At 43.7% G+C, this 21,830-nt stretch overlaps 1 protein-coding gene across 5 annotated transcripts; it reads left to right on the forward strand.

Annotated features, from left to right (window-relative positions):
* The first annotated feature begins 562 nt into the window (after positions 1 to 562).
* Positions 563 to 21,222, forward strand: sntg1 (syntrophin, gamma 1). Of its 5 annotated transcripts, XM_061295715.1 has the most exons (21): positions 563 to 1,994; positions 2,328 to 2,776; positions 5,852 to 5,948; positions 9,132 to 9,317; positions 10,380 to 10,429; positions 12,153 to 12,287; positions 13,135 to 13,191; positions 13,545 to 13,602; positions 13,709 to 13,752; positions 14,431 to 14,472; positions 14,577 to 14,679; positions 15,073 to 15,155; positions 15,307 to 15,437; positions 16,097 to 16,226; positions 17,695 to 17,733; positions 18,349 to 18,465; positions 18,749 to 18,820; positions 18,956 to 19,108; positions 19,183 to 19,275; positions 19,997 to 20,107; positions 20,193 to 21,222. In XM_061295715.1, the coding sequence occupies exons 5-21, from the start codon at positions 10,403 to 10,405 to the stop codon at positions 20,376 to 20,378; spliced, it is 1,581 nt and encodes a 526-aa protein (XP_061151699.1). In that variant the 5' UTR covers positions 563 to 1,994; positions 2,328 to 2,776; positions 5,852 to 5,948; positions 9,132 to 9,317; positions 10,380 to 10,402; the 3' UTR covers positions 20,379 to 21,222. The 5 variants fall into 5 exon arrangements, with proteins under 5 accessions (XP_061151699.1, XP_061151698.1, XP_061151697.1 ...); XM_061295714.1 differs by having other exon boundaries at positions 563 to 2,776; positions 5,852 to 5,956; XM_061295713.1 differs by having other exon boundaries at positions 563 to 2,776.
* Positions 21,223 to 21,830: the final 608 nt, after the last annotated feature.

Consider the following 21,830-nt stretch of genomic DNA (forward strand, 5'->3'; position numbering starts at 1 on the left):
GGCAAGCAGTGCAGTGCAGAGAGTTGCGCTAAAGTCCTTAGATCAGGTGCGAGGGCGGGGCCTCCAGCGCTTATTTACATACGTCGCTCGCGTCGCACCAATTAAAAGGCGAGCACGTGCAAGGGGGCTTGGCGCTCCATGTAAGGCAGTGGGCGGGGCTAACGAAGCGCAGCAGGTGCAACTTTTTCTTGGCCCGCGACCTGCCTGTCAATAAAAGTACTTGAGTGTACGAGCGAAATACAATCTGGAAATGTACAGCACGGTCAAATGTACAGTACTGTACTTTAGATTTATGTCCAGGTTTCTAAAAACTTTTACTGTCAACATATGGGAGCGTAAGTGTTTGCTGTTGACTGCACAGTGCCACATTGCATGTGTGCATCATCCACATTGTCACACGGCAACGTGGCTAATGCAGCACTTTCCCCATCCACTAATGCAATAAGGCGTTTGCTACTTGAAATGCAAATGTAAAGAAAAAAAAAAAAAAAGTGCACCCATCTCCCTCCCTTTCAAGGTCGCCCACGATAATAACATTAGTCCCCCCCCCCTCCCACCACCGCCACCGCCTCCCTTCTGCTTGCTCCAAGTGAACATTAAAGTAGAGCAAAGTTGACAAAGTTGGCAGTCGACGCCCCCTTGTGTTCATCTTCTGGGGGGGCGTTTGAAGAACGTCTCAGCCGGCGGGGGGCTGAGCTATACTGATGTGGATCAAGAAGCTCGATGCACAGCAGATATGCACCCCCCCCCCGCCACCCCTATCCAGGACCAGGTTAAGTTGATTGTGAGCTTTATCGCCTTCCGACGTAATTGCACATCACAAATAGTTTTTGCCTTGCATGGATGACTAAGGCGAGGGAAGGTTATCTGAGAGTAATGACGCCGGGCTTCCATTGAGAGTAAAAGGGAGAAATCAATATGGTCTATCCGAGCAAGCGAGCGTTTTTGCCACAGTAAAAACGTTGCCAGTGGTGATGAAGACGACCAGGCACGGAACGCTCCAAATGTGTTGACACGTCACAACAGAGGAGGCCTCGTCCGTCCGTCCTTGCCGTCCTTCACTGCATTCCCAACAGGGACTTGCGAGACTTCCCCAAACTGGAATCTTATTCTTCATCACTGTCACCATGCACACAAAAAATGATTCGAACGACTAGAAATAGGCTACTGTAATTCATAAATCTATTTCTTTGTGCCCTCTAACACACCAAAAATGATGCAAACTTTGTTCCCTTTCTCTCTTGATTGATTGTCGCTTCCCACAATTTAGCACGCTCAGCCAGCTCTCACATCAATCATGAAATGAAGAGTCCAACTCTGCAAACAAGCTAAAGTGCCCCCTATGAGTTTGATGATAAAAGTGGAATAGAATGACATTTTAGTGAACTTGCTCCATCAAACTTTGATTAGAAGTTTATTTTAGGTTCACGTTTAGTGTGAATGAAGAGAAATACATTAAACGTCATGCAAGAAATTTATATTCACCACTGTGGATTCGTTCTATTCTTTGTTTATTTTGCAGGGGCAGTTATTTGTGAGAAGAGCGATGGCATCAATTATATGATGTATGCACTGCTGCTCTTGTTGTAAACTTCATTTCGCGTTACTTCTATTATACACATTAAAACTCTGTAATTAAAATGGGATATTAATTGAAACTTTTTTTTTTATCATGGTGCCATGTTTTAGTTCAGCTCAGTTCTGGTGAGCAAATTAGTTTTTTTGACTTGGGAGAAATTAGTTGGAGCAAACATTGCTTGTTTGTTGTGCTAACTAACATTGTTGTATAATTTGTTTTTAAGTTGCCTGTTTGTCTGTCTCGCTCTGTCTCTCTCTCTGCATTGAGATTTCTTCCAATGTTGGCAGATGAGAAGATGAGAAGATGCTCATCATACAGCCTCTGCCAAAAAAAATTACTGTAGCTTTGCAGCAATCAGCAAAGCATTCTTCTCCAGACCAAATCTGGACTCATGGCCAAGTTCCTTCACGTTGAGGTACCAATGATCACGTGTTCTGACTATTTTGATGTTTCCCTATCCAGATCATTCGAAAGTGATCCAGTACTGACCAGTATGATCACATTTTGTGGGTACCAGAAGCTCTACAAGAATCAGTAGCAACATCCAAATGGCATTATCACAGAAGATTGGGTGGATTTTTCATTGTAGATAGATAGATAGATAGATAGATAGATAGAGAGATAGATAGATAGATAGAGCGCTGTGCAATTTTTTTTGCATGCGCACTCATGCACACACTCTTCCACACACACAGCGCTGCAGCGTGTGCGCGTGTGTGCGTGCGCTGAGATCCTTGCGCGCTTTCAGTGCACCTGTGATGCGGGACGAGCGCCAAACGTCTCCAAACAGTGGACCCGCGCGTGTCACGCTGTCCCGATTAAGCGTGCGGAGTGGACGGACGGTGAGGCGGCTAGAGTCCGCCTGCTGGCGGCGCGAGTGACGCGAGGGTGGCGGCAAGCGGAGATGTCGACGCGGTGCGAGCCTCCGCGGAGCACTTCTAAGCCGGCGGAGATGTACTAAAATCGGATGCGGAGCGCAGCGACTGCTCTCCCCTGCCTTCCCTTTCTCCACCTCTTCCATCCTTCCATCTGTCCTCCCGCGTTCGGAGGCTGAGGCGAGTGGAGCGGGATGTGGGCGATGCTGCCATGCACAAGGGATGCATTGTGGCTGGGTTGAGCTGCTCCGTAACACCCGTTGCATGCGTTGATTTCAAGAGGAAAAGCAGCCGAATAGGACGTCAGCACCTGTTCCATCAGGTAAGCCTTTTGTCATTATTATTACTATTATTATTATTATTATTATATCAAACATTCATCAGTTATCACACACGTGCCTTGCTTGAACGGATTAAATGCTTCCTTGTAGTAGATGGATGATAAAGCACATAGGTGTGACATGGATTCACATTTTTTTTTTTTTTTTTTTTGCTTTGGGTTGGGCATATGTGGGCTGTATGCGTTTGAAATCCCTGCAAAGCAATGTTTCAGCACTCCTGCATGAAAAGGGAGGTGGGGGGGTCAAAGCTGCTGAAATCTGTGGTCTACGTGTCACGTGATATATGGGATGAAGGCTCACTTTCCCCCTTTGCTCGAGCTTGGCCGGATTTGCGCCTTAAAACGAGAGTTGCAAATCCGCAATTCTCCTCCTTTGCGTTATCCCCCCCCCCCCTTTCCCTCTGCTTGTGCTCGCTGGTGGTCACAGGTCAGCGGTCATCACTGTGATGCCAAGACATGCCATCTTGAGCTCCTATTTGTCACCATGTCCTAAATTTAAAAACAACACTTTGGATAAGTAGAAAATTAGACAAAGTGTCAGAGTGAGAATTTGACGCTAATTGGCCCAAAGAGAACGTCACAAAAGTTTCCCCTCCGACCGCCGAGCAAGAAACCGACTCGACAAAAGACCTCCTCTGTACTTTATCTTTTCCTGCTCGCCTAATCGATAATCTCTTGTTGCCTCCGTCGCTTCCCCTGCACCCCCGCTGGCTCATTAAAATTCAGACTACGTTAATCGCCTTAAAGACACAAGTGGGATAAGTTGTCTGGTGGCATCACGAGAAGCAGCAAGGATAGGCTCCAACACATCAATTATGGATGGGAGCCTTTTCCTAGTGTTTCCCACCCGAGGTGACACCACGAGGTGGGCGCAAGGCAGGATGCGCTGGAAACTTCTCTTGAAAATCAAAAGACATATTCCCTCAAAATAGAGCAAATGGGCAAAACTGTGGCATGTTTTTTCCCCAAAAAAATGCAAAATAGTCAGTTGATCAAAATGGGACAAAAAAGTCCAAATGTTTCTAACCTGGAAACCTCCTCTGGTTGTAAACAAAAGACCTGCATGGGGTTGTTGCCCCCCTCAGGAGTTTTAACAGCTTCCTGACCATGTCACATTATTCCACTTGTTGTTTGATGGTCTGCTTCCACATCAGACCATATGTGGCGAAGCCAATTTTATGGCAAGCAACAATGGCCACATCCAATGTGGCGGCCGTGGTGCCATTTTGGTCAAAATGGGCCAAACAGACCAAAAACATGGCGTGACAAGCCAAACGAGAGTAGCTTGCTGCATAAAAGACGGACTCCTTCAGTCTGATCCAAAGCAAGATGAGAGCCCCCATGCACTGCAGAGTGAGCTCGAGAGCACTCGGGGACTGGTTGCGCCGCTGGATATCTTCAGCGCTCCCCCGGCGAGAGAAAAATTGAGCGGTGGACTTCATAGCAAGTCGTCACGTGTCCGTGTTCCACATGTCCAAGCGACGACGTATGCGCCTGTCGGCGGGCCGTGGCCGCAAAAGTCACATGATGGAGCAGCCATTAGCTCGTCTTCGCAGGGAAGCTACAGCTAATGAAACGAAAGCGACGACCCCGGCCGGTCAAGACACCGGCCTCATTGGCATGCGCCTGGTGTGCAGCCGCTGATTTGGAGCTGCGTGACAGTAATGCGGGAAGCAATTAAGAGATGGATTATACACATTTTCTAAAGTGGGGCGCACGTACCGATCTTTACGTGGGAAAATATGAGAAAAGAAAAATCATACATAAGGAATTGCCATCATAAATACGGAACAGGTTTACTACCGTAATTTTCGGACTATAAGTCGCACCGGAGTATAAGTCGCACCAGCCATAAAATGCCCAAAAAAGTGAAAAAATATATAAGTTGCTCCTGAGTATAAGTCGCCCCCCCACCCAAACTATGAAAAAAAACGCGATTTATAGTCCGAAAATTACGGTATTTTTGATTGTCAGCACCAGTGGTGTGGAAAGGGGTGGGGGCGACGGGGCGGGAGCCCCCAGCCACCAACCTGGGGGTTGCGTCCAAAGCCGATTCAGCCTAATTGTCGGCATGTGTGTTTCTGGCATCATCTTAGATCAGCCGTGCCCCGCCGCCTTTCCAATAAATCACGACTGCACCATTTCTATGAAAACAAGCATGTTAGCTGACATCTGACGAAGGCCATGAGGCGAGAGCACAGCGGATCAAGTAGCGCCGTCCGCCAGCAGCTTAATTGAAGGCAAACATTGTGCACTGTAAATTGTGCTACTCGCTCGCTCGCCATAGAACTTCGTCAATTCACTCAACCTGTGAGTAGTCAAATAGCCCTGAGCGGCAATTAACCCAGATTGCAATTGTGCTTATGATTGCACAACACAGCGTGTGTGTGTGTGTCTGTGTGTGGCCTGTTGAGTGAAAGCTTTGTTTAATGAAAGGCTCGTTTATGTTGAATACGCATACTAGAGTGGCGGGGAGGTTGGCGGTGGTGGCTCAGATATGCTTCGATGCATCATCATAATTATACGACTCAGTTTGGGAAAAACTGCCACGTGTCTCATTTGCGATCCATTCAGAATGCGTCGCTTCAAACGTCATTACAAATGTTTAAAGCGCAGTGAGTTTGACTACGTTTGGGAGTCATGAGATTGTGTCAGATCCTCGTTGGAGTGAATCGTTTTGTATTTCAATTTGAGTCAATCCTATTTACTGTAGATCTCAATCGGTGTGAATCGTATTGCATTGTAGTTGGAGTGAATTGTTTTACATGGCGTATTTTGAATGATGGTTTTGCACAGGCGTTCGTTATAACTGGTCAACTATGACACAATATCTGTGTGGAGGGAGGGGAAGGTACAAAGTCTTTATGTTTCCGCACCACTGCTCAGTGAAATGGCCTTTTATTGATTGTCTGCGCATTGATTCGGCTTATAAAGCTTCAAATTAATTGAAGAGTGAAGTACTTTCACTTAGATTGTAAAATACATTATCTGTGCTCCTTTATTCCTTTTTTTTTTCTTTCTTTCCAATTTTGTAATGTGTGTGTGTTTTTTTTATAGGCATCAACATTACTTCAATGTGGCTCCTTCTGCAACTTGGCCACAGGAGGGCAGTATATTCAGTCATGCAGACACAAAGAAGAGTTTCACAACTTCGGTGAGCAAGTAAGCTGCACTTGTGTTGTTTTTATATTGCAGAGGATAAAGAATATATGACTTTGAGTATTATTACACAATTTGTGCTATCCAAAATTTCACGCTCCTTGTTGAGGTCGCTCCTTCTTTTGGAATAAATGTTGCGACAAAGTCATCGAACTAGAACTTTAGAGACGTTTATTTCCTTATAAAAATAAATTCAGACTGAGGTCTGAAGCTTTCATTTTTAACAATTTTGCTCCACTATATCTAATTTCCAAATGAGGATAAAGTATTCATGCTGTATGTTAAAATATAGATGAATTCAAATGGCCCTGGTGGGAGTGAAAAGTTCCAGCTATTCATTGCTACACATTTTAGCGCTTTAGCTCTTTGAGCAGGTGATAGAAGTTCAACTTGCCGTTTGCTGCTTTCATCTTCAATAGAATGCACATTTTGCGTCACGTACGGTGTGACTCGGCTATCTCGTCGCACACTTTGACTTCATACATAATTGTCGGGTCCGATGAGGGATGGATGAAGGCTTGTACAAAAGTGAGTGGAGCAGATGTGTCACTCCGCTTTTTAGTAGTGTGGCCTTCTGCCTTTTCAAATTTTCTCAAGCATTTCAAACCACTTCATTGAAAAAAGCCATAATGTGTTAAAGGTCAAAATTCCCACGTCCTTAAACGCAGTAGTCTGAGAAGAACTGCACACGGAACATTATGAAATGTTTCCTGAGCTTGCTTGGTCAGTTCGTCAAATAAACTTGACATGGGTGCTTGTTTCAAAATCTGCTTTTGTAAAAGATTAGGAAATAACTATTTTGTCAAGTTACGGCTACTACTTGGTAATAGCTGCAATTTAATATAATTAAACTATCACTCTGGTTCCCACCACCAAGTCTGCAATGGTGACGCTTCCACTCGCAGTTGTACAGATGCTGACTAATCTTGAGTGGGCGGGGCTTAAAGATGAACAGAGAGGCTGGACATAAAAAGGCCACAGGAAGATGAATGAGGCCATTTCCAACCACGCAAAGCCGCTCGACTTGCGTCCCGGAATAAAACCCAGGCGAAAGAAAAGCTTGCGTCTTCTGGGAAAAGCGCTGACTCGGCGTGTCCTCACTTTGTGTGTCGAGCGTGCGACAAGTTGATATCTTCTGGCGGAGGACATGCATCACAGTCAGAAAGGCCAAGAACTCAGCCTATAAATGAGTGCACTAATTTACTGCTCTGCCCATCACTCATGGAGTACGAGCGGCCTGGAGGGCGACGCGGAGCTTCATGACACGCTCCTATTTTGACAAATGTTCTCAGAGGATTGAAAACGCCATGAGACGCTTTTCTATATATATATATATATAATATATACATATATATATATATATAATATATATATATATATATATATTATATATATATATATATATATATATATATATATATATATATATATATATATATATATATATATATATATATATATATATATATATATATATATATATATATATATATATATATATATATAATAAATATGTAAATAAGCGTGTCATCCTTCCATAATAACGGAACAAGCAACAGTAAGTGCTCTCTCCGGGAGCATGCACAGTTTGTTCTAGGAAGTAGAATACACTGGAAGTGCGGCGGCATCCATTTTCCGGTAAAACTCGATTTGCAGGAACACATGGCGCCCGCCGACAGCTGCCTCATCTCCCACGCGCGGCGACCATTCATCATTAAGTCTCGGAGATGGAGATGTCCCGTGTAGCATCTCTCTCCCTCATTCAGCCAATCTACTCTCCATTGTGTGGGAGGCGAATCTCGCTCCGGCAAAGTTGGTAGCACTGCAAATATCTGATGTAGTGCTTGAAAAAAGAAAAAAAAAAAGCACTTACGCTGACTCAACTTAAAAGGCAACACAAGGTCTATTTAACCTTTGCATTCGGAAGCATGAGAGACATTTTTCAAGCAGGACATTTATTTTGATATGAGCTTCCGTTCACATCTATCACACGAGCTGCTGCTTCTACGCAACACACTTCAAACCCTAAAAGACATCACTGGCTTTCCCCATCACCGTTGGCCCTTCTGCTCTGTATACATTATAGCACACTCCGGTATTGATCGAGCTGCCAGGTATGCCCATACCAATTCAATAATTAATACTTGGATCAATAAACCATTATAAACTTCAGCGTTATGTGAATTTAGAGCTGGTTGTTGTTGCATCGAATGCAATCCAATTATTGAGCGGAGGAGTTCATGTCACGCTAGTGCAGGTGGAAAGCTTGGTTTTGGCAGGATTAAAACAAATGACTTTTTTATCTTTAATAGGGCAACGGAAGACATGGTGACTCAGTAATGTAATTATTTCAATAATTTAAAATGCAACATTACACTGGCGCTCAATCATTGTCAACAAAAACTTCCTGTTTCGTTCTTCGTCTTTTAAATTGACGTCAAACTGTGCTGCTATCTAGTGGTCCGCAGTGGAATTACATATTAAAGAATACATATTTAAAAGCAGTGACATGATCTTGTTGCCGTATTGTTTAGTCCTAATTAAGCTTTGAGTAAAACAGCAAGTGATACTTTTACAGTAGGCGAGCAAAGATGTAACCTCCTTGCAAGAAAGCTTTCGAGTAGGACTTCAACACGCGATTAATATTTGAGAACATCCCTGGGCCATTTCATGAAGGTCATTGCTTTACATTTCAGCTTTTATTCTCCTCAGATCCTACTCCAGATGCGACTCAGACACAGTATATATTTGCAAATCCTATTAAAGCTTCTCTTGCTGTATAATATTAATCAGAGGTGGATGATTTATGCATGGAAAGTAGCTTGGAACCATGTTTGAGCTTATTTTAATTTTCTCATGCTGTAGAGCACTTACTGTATTGTATGATGGTGGTGTCTCATCAGAGAGGTGGCCTGCAGCCAGCAATGCGTCCTGACAAGTGTTGTTGCAGCAAAATGTAAGAATAAGAGCTAATTGCATTTTGACGGGGTATTACAAGCCAGTCATTCTTTTCCAAAGAGAAGCTTGTTCTAAACGTTCCTGTTTATGCGCAGAATAGAAGCCGCCGATTGCATCTGGTTCCACATCCCTTCCCCTCTCGAGTGTTTAATCAGGAACATTCAGTCTGCTTTCCTCACAGGAGAATTTAAACCTCTTCCCATTTTGCTTCTTATCGCAGCTCCGCGAGTGGCCCTGGGCTAGTGCCCTGAGGAACACCCCGCCCTCTCCCCGCCGCTCGTGATTGCCGGGTCCGTCAGGGGATGCGGACGGGCCAGATTGCAGCAGCGTCACTCTGATCCGGGATCAGCTGGGTGTTGGATGGCCTGTTCTCCACATCAAAACAGTCGGGGGCCTTTGGAGTGAAGTGAGTGTCCTTCCAGCGCGTCCCGCGGGAGCCACATTTTAGCTTGCGCGTCTGGTTGTCGAGTCAAGTGGCAGTCGCGTCTGATTAAAAATGAGCCGGCTGCTTTGTGCAAATGAGGAGCTGCTTCGATATGGCGTCGCCGGAGTACAAAAGAACCGAACCCGCTCTTCTAGATTATATGGGGAGAAATGGATTGAAACATTTATTAAGGCTCCTTATCCTCACCTTTCGCTGTCATGAATTATTCCTCGCTACTTGACACGTTCTGCTTTTCTCCAGAGGTTACCTCCTGCTCATTCTGGAGAGTAAAGTTTTAAAAGAAGGATAAACTATAGACGGAAAGGCAGACGTGCTACTTTTTTACCTTTTAAAGAGTTCATTCATAAACATGTATGTGAATGGTCATGGGAACAAATGCAGCAATATAATGTGGCTGCATGGGAAATTCAGCACGGCAGGCTTGATGAAATCATTTCTTGATGAAACAATTTGTGGCTCATTGGCCAAGCGCCGTTCTTTGGTAAACTGTAACCGATTTTCTGACCAGAGGGCGGCTTAAATTTCATGTGCTGCCATGCAAATCAGTCCGGAGGTACGGTGGCCATAAAGGAGCAAAAATCTTTGTGCCCTACTACATACTTCAGGCTTACATGATTGTTAGTGATTTGTTACTTTCTTTTCATAAAAAAAAGTCATGTCATTTCTCGAGATGGTGAATTATGCTTCGCTAAATACTGAAACACGTCACCCCGTGTGTATTAAACCTCCATGATATATTTGACTTTACACTACTAAAATGATCTTTTTCAAGGGTTAGCGTTGTTCAAATCTATCCAGATATATTGATTTCCATCCTTGGATGTAGATCACGCGCTTCATGAAAGTCTTTTTAAAATCCTTTACTTCACTGCTCCACGAATAAGACATCTCCTGAGATTTTATGTAGCATTTCAATGAAGGTCTATCTCCTTTTGTAAGCGCTGCTGCTGCTAACAAAGCCAGTTTAAATTGGCTTTTTTCTGCAGCCGCTCTATAACTCTGTTGTGTTTCTCTCCTCTGCAGCATCCCTCACTGCGCGGTAGCACATGGATTTCAAGACCTCAAATGAAGAGGTTGGTAGCATTTAATCAATCTCTCGGAATGGAGAGCCTCTATTATTCTCCTTTCTGCTTTTACAAGTGGCTAATGCAGAGAGAAGTATATATACATTTTATTCCCGCAAATCATGGTCATGGGCTTTTATTGACTCAACTGTGGCATGGGCATCTATCTGGCAGCATGTATATGCGGAACAATAAAGGGCCTAGTATGGATCCCTGCGGGACCCCGCAAGTCACGTTGTAAGATTCAGAGGTGATATTACAGATTACATTCAAACCAGGTTTGTGCTAAGCATTTTATGCCAATGTAATCTAACAGAATATTATGATTGACAGTAACAAAAGCAGGGCAAAGGTCAAGTAATCATAAGATATTCATGAGCTGTCAGAATCCAGATTTTATTACCTCCAGTAGCCCTGAATCCGCACTGAAATAGTTCCACCAGATCACGAGAAGCCACGTGATCATGAATCTTTTATGCCTCGATGTTTTCAACGATTTCAAAGACAAACAGGTGCTACTGGTCTGGAGTTGCAAAGAATCCCAGGGTCAGGCTTAGATCTTTTAAGGCTCCCGCAATGGCTGTCTTAAAAGCTGCTGGACACGAAACGTCAACAATGTTAAGAATCAAAAAACCTTGAATTTGAAAGAGCGCTTTAACAAGCTTCCCATTGAGAGGTTCGCCTCGGTATGTTGTTTGTTTTGCTGCACTAACGAGTTGTGCGTGTCCTTCAAGGGATACTTGCACATGGTGTGAGAGTATAACCCAACAATGTACCTTACTACTTGTATTAGATCCACTAAGCGAAGGGTTTGACCCGGTTTGCGGAAGGGAGCCTTAAATCACTTCCCGAATGAGTTCCATTTTGGGGAGGAGTCATAACTGCCAGGCTAGCTGTTGGGTTAGCATGGCTACTGTATCAAATTGGTGAAATAACTTGATGAAAGCTGGCAAACATATGCAGTAGCGTATATGTACGCCTGATTACGCACGATGATGTGGCTAATGATGGTACAGAGGAGAGATGAGGCCAATTAGGGACAATGCCATGGACAACGCAGGTCACCGGCGCTAATCCGCGTGCGCGATGCCCTCCCCCTTTTTCTCCCACACACACACACACCCATTCGTCGGAGATGGGCGAAGGAACGCACACTCTCTCTTTCTCTGATCCCATCCGTCACCCCGCAGCTGCAGCGGAGGCCTCGTTGCTCGCCGCTGCTCATTAGCGGTGAGAGATAACTGACCCGCCGTGGCGCTAACACATTGCGCGCACGCGGCACGGCCTTGTTAACTGATGACGGGCGACGAGCACATTGACACGAGTGGCTCCGTTTTCTCTTGGCGGTCCTGTCGGGTGAAGGTGCTTTCTTTATTTAGACCCTTTCAAGTCAAGGGCAGACAGGCATCGTAATTAGCCCGGGAAGGGGAAGCGGTGGCGGAATGCAAATGGATGCAAATGAGCATGTTTAAATGCGTGATTGGAAACACAGTCCCGCCGCTTGTGTAATGCCAGGAAGTGACAACAGCGTCTGCTCAATTTCACCGCTTCTTTATGTGTGTTAAAAAAAAAAAAAAAAAGTTTCTCTTTTAAGGATTGTGTTGATGTGCGCCAACAAGCGAAGCAAAGGCCATTTCCATTTCCAATGTTCATTTCGCCACCAGCGGCCTTTCATTTCATGGCCACTTAATTTAGCCCTGATGAACGATGTTATCTCTCCCGATGTTCGCAGACAAAGACTGGCATTTATTTGATGCAAGAAGGTAATGAGGAGCCCTTTAATATCCGACTGCACTTGGCTAAAGATATTCTGACCATTCAGGAGCAAGATGTCATCTGCGTGTCTGGAGAGCCTTTCTATTCCAGCGTAAGTAACCGCTGACCTCGCTCACACGTTGACACTCAAACAAACAACAGCTGATTTGCCGCCCGCCCCGAGTGTGTGTTGCTGAGGGGCACACGATCGTTTGCTAAAACAATGACTCCCTTGACACATTTTAAAGAGTCAGCTCACCCGTAATTGTGATGAAGACACGCTCTAAAGAAAATAGATGGATGGGATGAATGGTTGCCCCTGGCAACAGTATGATCCGATATCATTGCCACAAATAAGCCTTTTCAGTACAATACGAGAAATGCGGCCCTGTGCCAGAAAGGCGTTTGTCTCATTGTGGTATATTTTTGCATTTTGCTCCATTTAGGCAATAATATTTTGACGCTCACTCAACTCTCTGACTTTGTACGACTTTTGAAATCTCCACTCAAAATTGGAGTTGTATTCTCTCAGCGGCGTTCTTCTTTGATCAGTGCGACGCTTTGCGAAACGGGATTTGTCGATTTCAAAGGAGCTGGAGAGGGAGCCGGCTTGGAAAGTTAAGATTCAGCGTGCCCAGAGACAACAGCTCATCTAGCGCCAATAAAGTGTGCGGCTGAAAAAGAGACACAGCAGTCGAAAGATGGATTCACGGAAATCATCAACATATGACATAATATGTCATTTGTTTGCATAATCTTGGCGGATTTTATTTGTTTATTTATGCGTGGCGTTATCGCTCTGACCGAAACGGCAGATTTCTATTTTCAGCTACTTTTGAACAGTCGTAAAAAAAATTCAGGATTTAAGACTGAAGAAACGAACTGAGATGTTCAAAGAAGAGTTCTAATGAAACGTGAAACACAACTAAACGAGTATGCCTCGCCTCCTTGCCTTCCAGGAAAGGACTGTAACGATACGGCGACAGACCATCGGAGGGTTCGGCCTCAGCATCAAGGTAATTTCCATTCTCTTGTCTTTTCAAAATGCTCACCGTGACTCTGAGGCTGGATTTAAACTTCATGCTTCAAGTGACCCAATTCCAATTTCTTTTTGCTCTCAAGTGGCACTATTGGGATATGAATGGTGGAAGCCTCAGACAAAAATGCATTGAATGGTTACGTTAAGATCGGGATTGGGCCTCTCGAAAAGTGGATAAGAATCCCATACGTATCGAACATCTTCTGATTCAAGTGCTATGATATAATGTTTAATATTAACGTGTGTCTCTTGAAATGTATATGAAAACAAACGTACAATTTTAAAATTGGACAGTTTGACTTTTGTCAACTCTTGTTGCATGTATATCAGGGTGGTGCTGAGCATAAAATCCCTGTGGTGATATCCAAAATATCCAAAGAACAAAAAAGTAAGTAGATGTCTTCAAGGCAACGTTGTTGTTTTTTCACACTTTGAGCCCTTTTACTCCTAAAGTGCTGTTTTTTTGATTGGGTTTTTGTTTTCCTGTTTTCCAGCTGAACTCTCTGGGCTGCTTTTCATTGGCGATAGTATCCTCCAGGTACACATCTCATTTAACTAACTTAATGGCACGTGGTAATGTGATTGTATCCAACTAACAACAACTAAAAGTGGGTCGCGCCACATTGAAGAAGATAGCTAGGAAAGTTGCAAATCCTTTTTTTCCTCATTTTGACAAAGCACAATTCGAGTCCAGTCATGGGTGATAGAGGTAGGAGGACTGAGGACCGGGCCAAAAGGCTCGCTACCTCATTTGCTATCTTACCGCACGACAAGATAGCAACCTGACTAAAAAAAGGCTCTAAAGCAGATTGATAAGGCTTTTACATGGTGCCTTGTATTTGGGTCCTATTTCAAATTGATCGAACGCTATCATGCTAACTCTTAGTTATAGCAAGACAGCAAGGCGAGTACTAGTTCAAATGCAGTCGGCCAGTCCAGAACAATAAAAATCCCAAGAGGACTAATGCTGATGTAACATCCCATTACCATTTGTCCAAATAGAAAAGCTCTCCATACTGGCGATACATCATTTAGCCGCTATAAAAACGTCTCATATCGAAGGATGTATGTTTCCTCCTCGTAATTTGCAGTGCAGGTATTCCATGAGAGACATTTTGGCGGTTTCATTCATCATTTTCGCCATGGTAGATAGTGTATAATGCCAGCAAGAGTACAATTCCGATTGTGTTCATTTACACGCCGCTGCTACTTGCAGATAAACGGAATCAACGTGAGAAGCTATCGCCACGAGGAAGTGGTAAGCTGTCAGCTCCAACCTGCATCTACCCCTAAAAAAATACTTTAGCTTGAATTGGAAACGGCTTTGTCAGCATGACCCCAAGTACTTTGTGTGTGTTGCAGGTTCAGGTGTTGAGGAATGCTGGTGAAGAAGTGACCCTGACAGTTTCGTTCCTCAAGAAGACCCCAGCTTTCCTCAAATTGCCTCTGAGCGAGGACTGTACGTGTAAGTCATGGAATAATCAGAATTCGAGTCACGGTTGGGAATCGATAAGAAGTCACAGATTCCAGAAAACGAAAGATTTGAAGTCGACATCATTTGGTCGGGCCACTGAGTAATATAGATTTTGTCAAAAAGACACATTTGTCACCAAGCGAGTGACTCAACGATAAATGATGAGCAGTGTCATTGTGGCGCACTTGAGTTTGCTCTTGCGTCAGAAAGTCTCGGCCTGTCATCAGACATAAGAGCCTTTCATAAGCGTACATGGAGTCCAGGTTGACTGGCCGCTTGACTGCATACAAATCTAAGCAGAGGCAGATTTGCCTTTTTAAAAAAAAAAACATCTCCATTCATGGCATTGTGTATCGATTGACTTTTGTCTTTTTTAACTCGCAGGCATCCCCAGCGACCAGAGCAGCGGGACCTCATCTCCTTTGTGCGATAGCGGCCTACACTTGAACTACCATCCAAATAACACGGTACTTGTCTGTCTTCATTTGCAGGAATCAATGCGGCCCACCAGCAGGGATACTTAGGCAGGCAAAAGAAGTTGACCTACAAATAAAACCCGTTTGGTACAGAAAAGAAAAAAAATGCAACAAATACAGCTTGTCCTGTGTTTTGTTCCAGGACACGCTGTCCTGCTCATCGTGGCCCACTTCCCCTGGTCTCCGCTGGGAGAAGAGATGGGTGGACCTGCGCCTTCTACCGTTGCTGCATTCTCGCCTCTCGCAGCACATGCCGGGCTCTGACGTGTGCAGGTGGGCCGCGGGACGTTCCCTCCCGTCTGCTCGGTCCGTTTTTTTAACCAAACGCGCCTCGAAACAGTGAGCTAATGTCACATCGGTTGTGACCATCTGCTGTTGGACGGACGTATAAAACAGACCGCTTGATTTATGGAGCCATTAAGCCGTCCTTGGATACACTTCCATCAGCGCTACACTGCGGCAGGATTGTGCGTTGACTCTTAATGGAGCCCACTTGTTTGTTTTTTTATGATATATAAATATATATTAAGCACTAACATCAGCCATTCTGCAGGCACGGGTTGGATTTTAATTAACGTGAAAAACGAGACACACGGAAGTGCTGGCGACGATAGCAAGGCCTTGTTTTCGTTATCAAACTGCGCAGGCACTTTTTGTCCACGATAAAGTAAACGGCGCGCCAACATCTGACATTTTAAATAAGATTTGATTTGTTGTGCTAAAAGTTAGAGGCCCAATGATCGTCACACACAACCTTCCAGTCTCAGGGCGGACACTAGGCCACTGAGCTGGTGTGGGACTCGTGTGGGTTGCCGAGTTTCAGAGAGCAAGCAAAAGTTAGCGCCAGGGCGAATCGGGATGGAAGCATCCGCATGAATTTCTATGCCTGTCTTTTTATCCCGTGTCATCTCCCTCTTTTTTTCTTTCCCAAGGAAAAATGCGTTCCAGGTCGTGGCGGTGGACGGAGTTTGCAGTGGCGTGCTCCAGTTCCCTTCCGACGAGGACTGCTTGGATTGGCTTCAGGCTGTCGGCGGCAACATCTCGGCGCTCACAAAGCACAATGTGAGTTTCCTGGTATTTTTTTTTTTCGTGTGTGTTTATGCCAACGTCCCACGATTGCAGCACTATAGAGAGGGAACGGTCATGCTTCACATCTCAGCATGTCCTTTGCGTCTGGGTGAAGGCGAAGTCGTTAAGCTGCAGCGCTGGCAACAACAACAGACGTGTGATTATGGTGTGTCTGAGTCTGTTGGGTCCGGTGGGTAAATAATTGAGCCTTGCTTAATTGAAGTGGACGCGGCACCACCAGGGATGACTCACCAACCTTGTTTCATTCAAGAGCTAAGGGCTACATTATCATATGGCCAGGGCGTCGCCATGGCAACATGAGACTTGTCCTCATGCTGTCATTGATTTGTGTACCTGAGCCATGATGATTTCCAATCGTGTCTGACTACTTGAGTAGTTTTGTTTTCGATCAAAGGGAGGGTGGGCAGTTATTTGGATGGATATCATCTATTCGGACTACCAAGCGAGTTTTTGTTCAAGATCAAAGGAAGGACCTTATTGAATTTTAGTGACATCACTGTTTCCGACCGATATCGGACCGCGGAAGTAGATTCGATGTATACCATTTGTGTGCTATCCGACCACCCTAGTAGTTTTGTTCCCCGTCAAAAGAAGAGCACGATTCACTTTGAAACAACACCAAGGTTGTTTTCTGTTTGATCAAAGGAAAAAAATTAAATTGTTGATTTTGGAGTAATAACTGAGGGCCAAAGTACTAGTTTGGTTTTGGATGAAAGGAAGAGTCCTATTGAACTGCAGTGATGATTTGACTGTTGAGGTCGTTTTCATGCAAGGAGATTCCCTGCTGATTTTAATTGGTACTTTTATTCCTTAAACGTTTACTGATTTCGAGTGAGGGCTTTTTAAAATGTTCCATTCACAACATATAATGATCTCAGATAATACGGAGGTGGGGTGTCAAATGCACCTTTATGAAAATGAATACACCACGCAAGAAGAGACCTTTTCACGGGTGGATCGGCAACAGCATGGCGTGAATTACAGGGCAGAGATAAGAGCCCTGGAGAGCCTTGTGGGTGTTCCCGTGCCACAATGACAGGCATTTGTATGAGAGTGAGCGTTAAATAAGTGTAGGAGGAGATGATAGCGGTGGATGGAGGCCATTGAAAAAAAAAAAAAGATGTGGATAACTGCTGCTCTTATGCGAGTACTTCATTGTGAAGTCAAAGTGATGTGAATTAACACTAGGAAATTGTGTTAGCACCTTAAATGTGAGAGGTAATTAGTGTCTGCTGTTGAAAAATGTGATAAGTAGATTAAATAACATTTTTACTTCAAATTCTACCTCAATGGAAGTGTGATTTAAAAAAAAAAATAAAAATTATAGAAGTTGTGAGCATTACACGTTAGCTTACTTGATCTGAGCCGCTGCTAGCTTAATTGTTACTTTCCTTAAGAGTGCGCTGGTGAACCACTTTAATAATTTAATGTTTCTCAACAGGTGAAGAAGATCAACCGGAATTTTCCAGTCAACCAGCAGGTAAAATGTCAAAAATTCTGAATGCATTTGGTATTGAAAAGTGGAAGCAGGTCATCCAGTCAGCGAAAGGACACGTTTCATTAGCGCCAAACGATTGCAGCGCCAGCTAAATGTTTGCATCATGATCCAAGGGAGAGGGAAAAACAATTTAATTGCTTTGAGCGTCTTTGCTTTCACTAACATGGTCCTACACGACACAAATAAAACTGCCATCTATCAAAGAGACGAGAGCAGCAAACATGTTAGCTTGACGGTCACACAGAACCTCTTGATGTCATCAAATCATCCTTTTTCTAACAGCACCCCCGAGGCCCCCATTGGTGACTGCCATGGCCCTCATTAGCATTTTTTGATAGGGTGTTTTGAGAATTGCTGCAAAAAAAGATTAAAAGAGTGAGGGAGAAAAAGAGAATCTCGGCGACAAGTGTTTGTGACTGTCATAATGTTGGAGGCAATTCGTGATTGCAAAATGGTGGACCATCTTAAAATGGTGGCAGACAACGCACAACGATAAAAAAAGACTTAGAGACCGCGATTTGAGAAAGGTTGACCTGGGTTGGGTTTAGTTTTTCTGCGTTATGTGTCACATTTTCTTCCACGCGATGAACGCCGCAGATCATCTACATGGGCTGGGCCGACGAGAAGGAGCAGGACTCCGTCCAGGACCGAATGTACTCGCCAAAGTTCCTTGCTTTAAGGGGTTCCTCTCTCTTCAAGTTCTCTGCTCCTCCAGTAGGATTTTTTATTTAAATTATTTTGTTGCTGTTATTAGTGTGTGCATCCATGAAGAGGAAGCTAGTCATCATTTTATGTAAAGCGATAATGACAAGCACTGTAATGCGGGAAAGTCTGATGTAATTGGAATATGCTAATGTAAGTGGACGGCGGAATATAAGAGGAGGCCTTGAGATGAGCTACTTTATTGTTTAAGATTTTTCATGATGTAGCAACCTTTTAGAGGCAACGTCCTTCAACAGTCCTTTATGTCTCCTCTGATTTCATCTTCTATTTGCAGGTGACAACATGGGATTGGACGAGAGCAGAGAAAAGTTTTACTGTCTATGAAATTATGTGCAAGATCTTAAAGGTAGTGCAAGCCATTTTTCCAATTGAATGTATTCAACGCTTTATTCATTTTTTAAACACTTTTTTTAAAAAGAACACACACAATATGGAGGTGTTAAGGTTATGCTCGCTAACAACATGGCGCTCTTGTGATCAGGACAACGAGCTGGTGGACAAGAGGAGGCACTGCTTCAGCGTGCAGACGGAAACGGGCGAGGACATGTTCTTCAGCGTGGAGCTGGAGTCTGAGCTGCTCGTTTGGGAAAAGGCCTTTCAGATGGCCACTTACCTGGAAGTGGAGCGGATACAGGTGGGCAAGATTTACACGGCGAGAAAGAATGATCACATGAGCTGCCAAGCTCACAGTTTGTTCTTCTTCTTCAGTGTAAAACGTATGCCTGCATCACAGAGAGCCACCTGATGGGACTAACAGTGGACTTCAGCATGGGCTTTGTGTGCTTTGACGCCGCTTCCAAAGTAAGCAACTTCATAATTTGAGGTTTGAATGCTAGCATTAGCATTATACATTCATGGGCTTAACATACATTTCCTGAAATATGAGCTGACTGAGCTACTATGTTTGCTAGCATTAGCATTAATTATGTACAGTGTTTCCCAATCTTTACTGAGCCAGAGCACATTGGACGGGAATATTATTTACAGACCACACGCCGTCTAATATAAGGGCTGGGAATTCCGCATTTACCTCTAAGGATACTTCAATTTAATGGTTTTGGTTGCGCATGATCGTTCCAGTTTAATTCCCTGTAGCCCGAAGGACTCAACCTTTACACCGGAGGTGACAACCCACACAGGTGAATTCACCTAAACGCACGATTTATCACGATCGGCGGCAGCGTCTTGATAACAGCATAAAACAAAAAGCAATAAAGCAGATCATTTAATTCACGGTAATTTATGATAAATAAAAGCAAAAGACAATCCAAGTTTTTTTTTTTTCTTGGCTGAGCTGGATGCCAATAGTGTACTCTTCCTAATGGACCAAGAGCACTTAGTGTTGATGTGTTCAATAAATTAAGACATAAAAGATGTGCTTCGACGTGAATCAGCAGATGTATGGGAAGGACCAGGAAGGTGTGTCCTTTGCTAAGCAACGGAGAGTCACGCTTGCGTTAACACAAGGGTCAGGGTTTCTCACGATTGCTTCATATACAAATGATTGCCATTTGCCTTCTAGGCTGTCCTTTGGAGATACAAGTTCTCTCAGCTGAAAGGCTCATCAGACGACGGCAAAAGCAAAATCAAGTTTTTATTCCAAAATCAAGACTCCAAATCTATTGAAGCAAAGGCAAGTCAACCCGAAAAGAAATGTTATGCCATTTGGGGTTCCGTTTCAATTCAGGACACTGATTTATTCATTTTGTCTCCCGCAGGAGCTGGAGTTCTCCAACCTGTTTGCGGTCCTTCATTGCATTCACGCTTTCTTCGCCGCCAAAGTGGCATGCTTGGACCCCATGTTTGCGGAGAGCCAGGCCACGGCGACCAACGTTGGCATTCCTTCGCTGGCCAGCATCTCATGCAATTCGCACACTCCCAAGCTAAAATACAAGAACACTTGACGCAGTCTTTGCGCTTCAGTCCTGACGGGAGGGAGAAAAAGACTCCGGCTGAGGTCTTCAAGAGGACACTTGAGACACGGACCTCCTTGGGGAAAATGCCTGAAACGAGAAGCTCCACACAAGAGGACTCCATGGACACCAAGTGTGCATTTATTTCAGCATCTTTCTAAGTCGACCCACTCTATTCCTGTTCCTAGGATATCGTTATCAATATCCAAATTATAATTGACACGTAAATATACTTTTATATGGGTTTGGGTTATTGCCAACTTTTCCTGTATTCGAGCAATTAGATGGACTAAAGTCGTGGGACAAATGATACTTTTGTCCACATTCTTAGTAGCGGAATGTGATCTATAGTAGTCTATATTCAATTTTAGGGCAGAATTAAATTGATTAGAGGAGTTTTGAGTCCCCCTAAAATTTGTGATAGTGTAAATAGGCATTGACTTTGAAATGACAGATATGATTTGGGGGTTTGTTTGAGGGTAAATTATCTCATAGCGTCCTCCCCGCATTGGTAATTCACTCTTTGGACCAATTTAGATGATCCTATGATATGATGTTTTGGTTTATTTTCATAAGCTTGGAGTCGGGTTTGTAAATATGAAAAATTATATGAATGGCAGTGAATAAAACACGGTGGGAGCTGAGAAGAACAATTTATGGCAGCAAAGTCAGATGAATGTGTATTACAAAGAGGATGTTGGCAGTAATACCCTTCAGACAAAACAAGATTAATGAGAAAGGAAGAGAGAGAGAAGGTGATTTTATTTTTTGCAGATGTTTTATTAACAAATTTACCGTGTCATGAATTAAATAAAGGAGATCTTTTATAACGGTTCGCTGGCGATTGCTTTTCATTTTTGTACAAGTCAGATACAATCAATTAAGTTGTATACTGTACATTAAAACCATAATCCAAACTGTGAACCTTAACCCAAACCCATTAACCTTAACACTGTCAGAGAACAAACCCAAGACAGCATGGGGTCAAAGGTCAGGGCCAGGGTCAAAGGGGGTCACATGGTCATATAAAGAAAAACAAATCCTACTAAACATGAAAGTTTCCTTTATAAAAATAAGCCTTACTATATATGGTCATTTTCAAACATTCAAACTAGGGTTTAAAGCTAGTGTTAGGGTTTCAAAGTAGGGTTTCATACCAGAGTTAGGGTTTCAAAGTAGGGTTTAAAGCTAGGGTTAGGGTATCAAAGTAGGGTTTCATACTAGAGTTAGGGTTTCAAAGTAGGGTTTAAAGCTACGGTATCACTGTAAGAGTCCTACAGCAGTGACGTACACTCCAGTTCTTTTAAGTGAACTGAATCTTTAGAATCAGTTTGGGTTAGGGTTAAAAGAACGATTTTTTTTTTCCAGTGAACGCGAGTGAACGAATCACTTTCTTTTTTCAGTTCATGACTTCAACCAGTAGGTGTCGGTAATGCGCATTGA

The sequence above is a fragment of the Syngnathus typhle genome, linkage group LG13 (genome assembly GCF_033458585.1).
Source record: "Syngnathus typhle isolate RoL2023-S1 ecotype Sweden linkage group LG13, RoL_Styp_1.0, whole genome shotgun sequence".
NCBI lineage: Eukaryota > Metazoa > Chordata > Actinopteri > Syngnathiformes > Syngnathidae > Syngnathus > Syngnathus typhle.

Coding starts and splice junctions, on each gene's coding strand:
- sntg1 (XM_061295714.1), top strand. CDS start 10,403: ATGGATTTCAAGACCTCAAATGAAGAG. Junction 10,430..12,152: donor TCAAGACCTCAAATGAAGAG/GTTGGTAGCATT, acceptor CGATGTTCGCAG/ACAAAGACTGGCATTTATTT. Junction 15,438..16,096: donor CCGGGCTCTGACGTGTGCAG/GTGGGCCGCGGG, acceptor TTCTTTCCCAAG/GAAAAATGCGTTCCAGGTCG.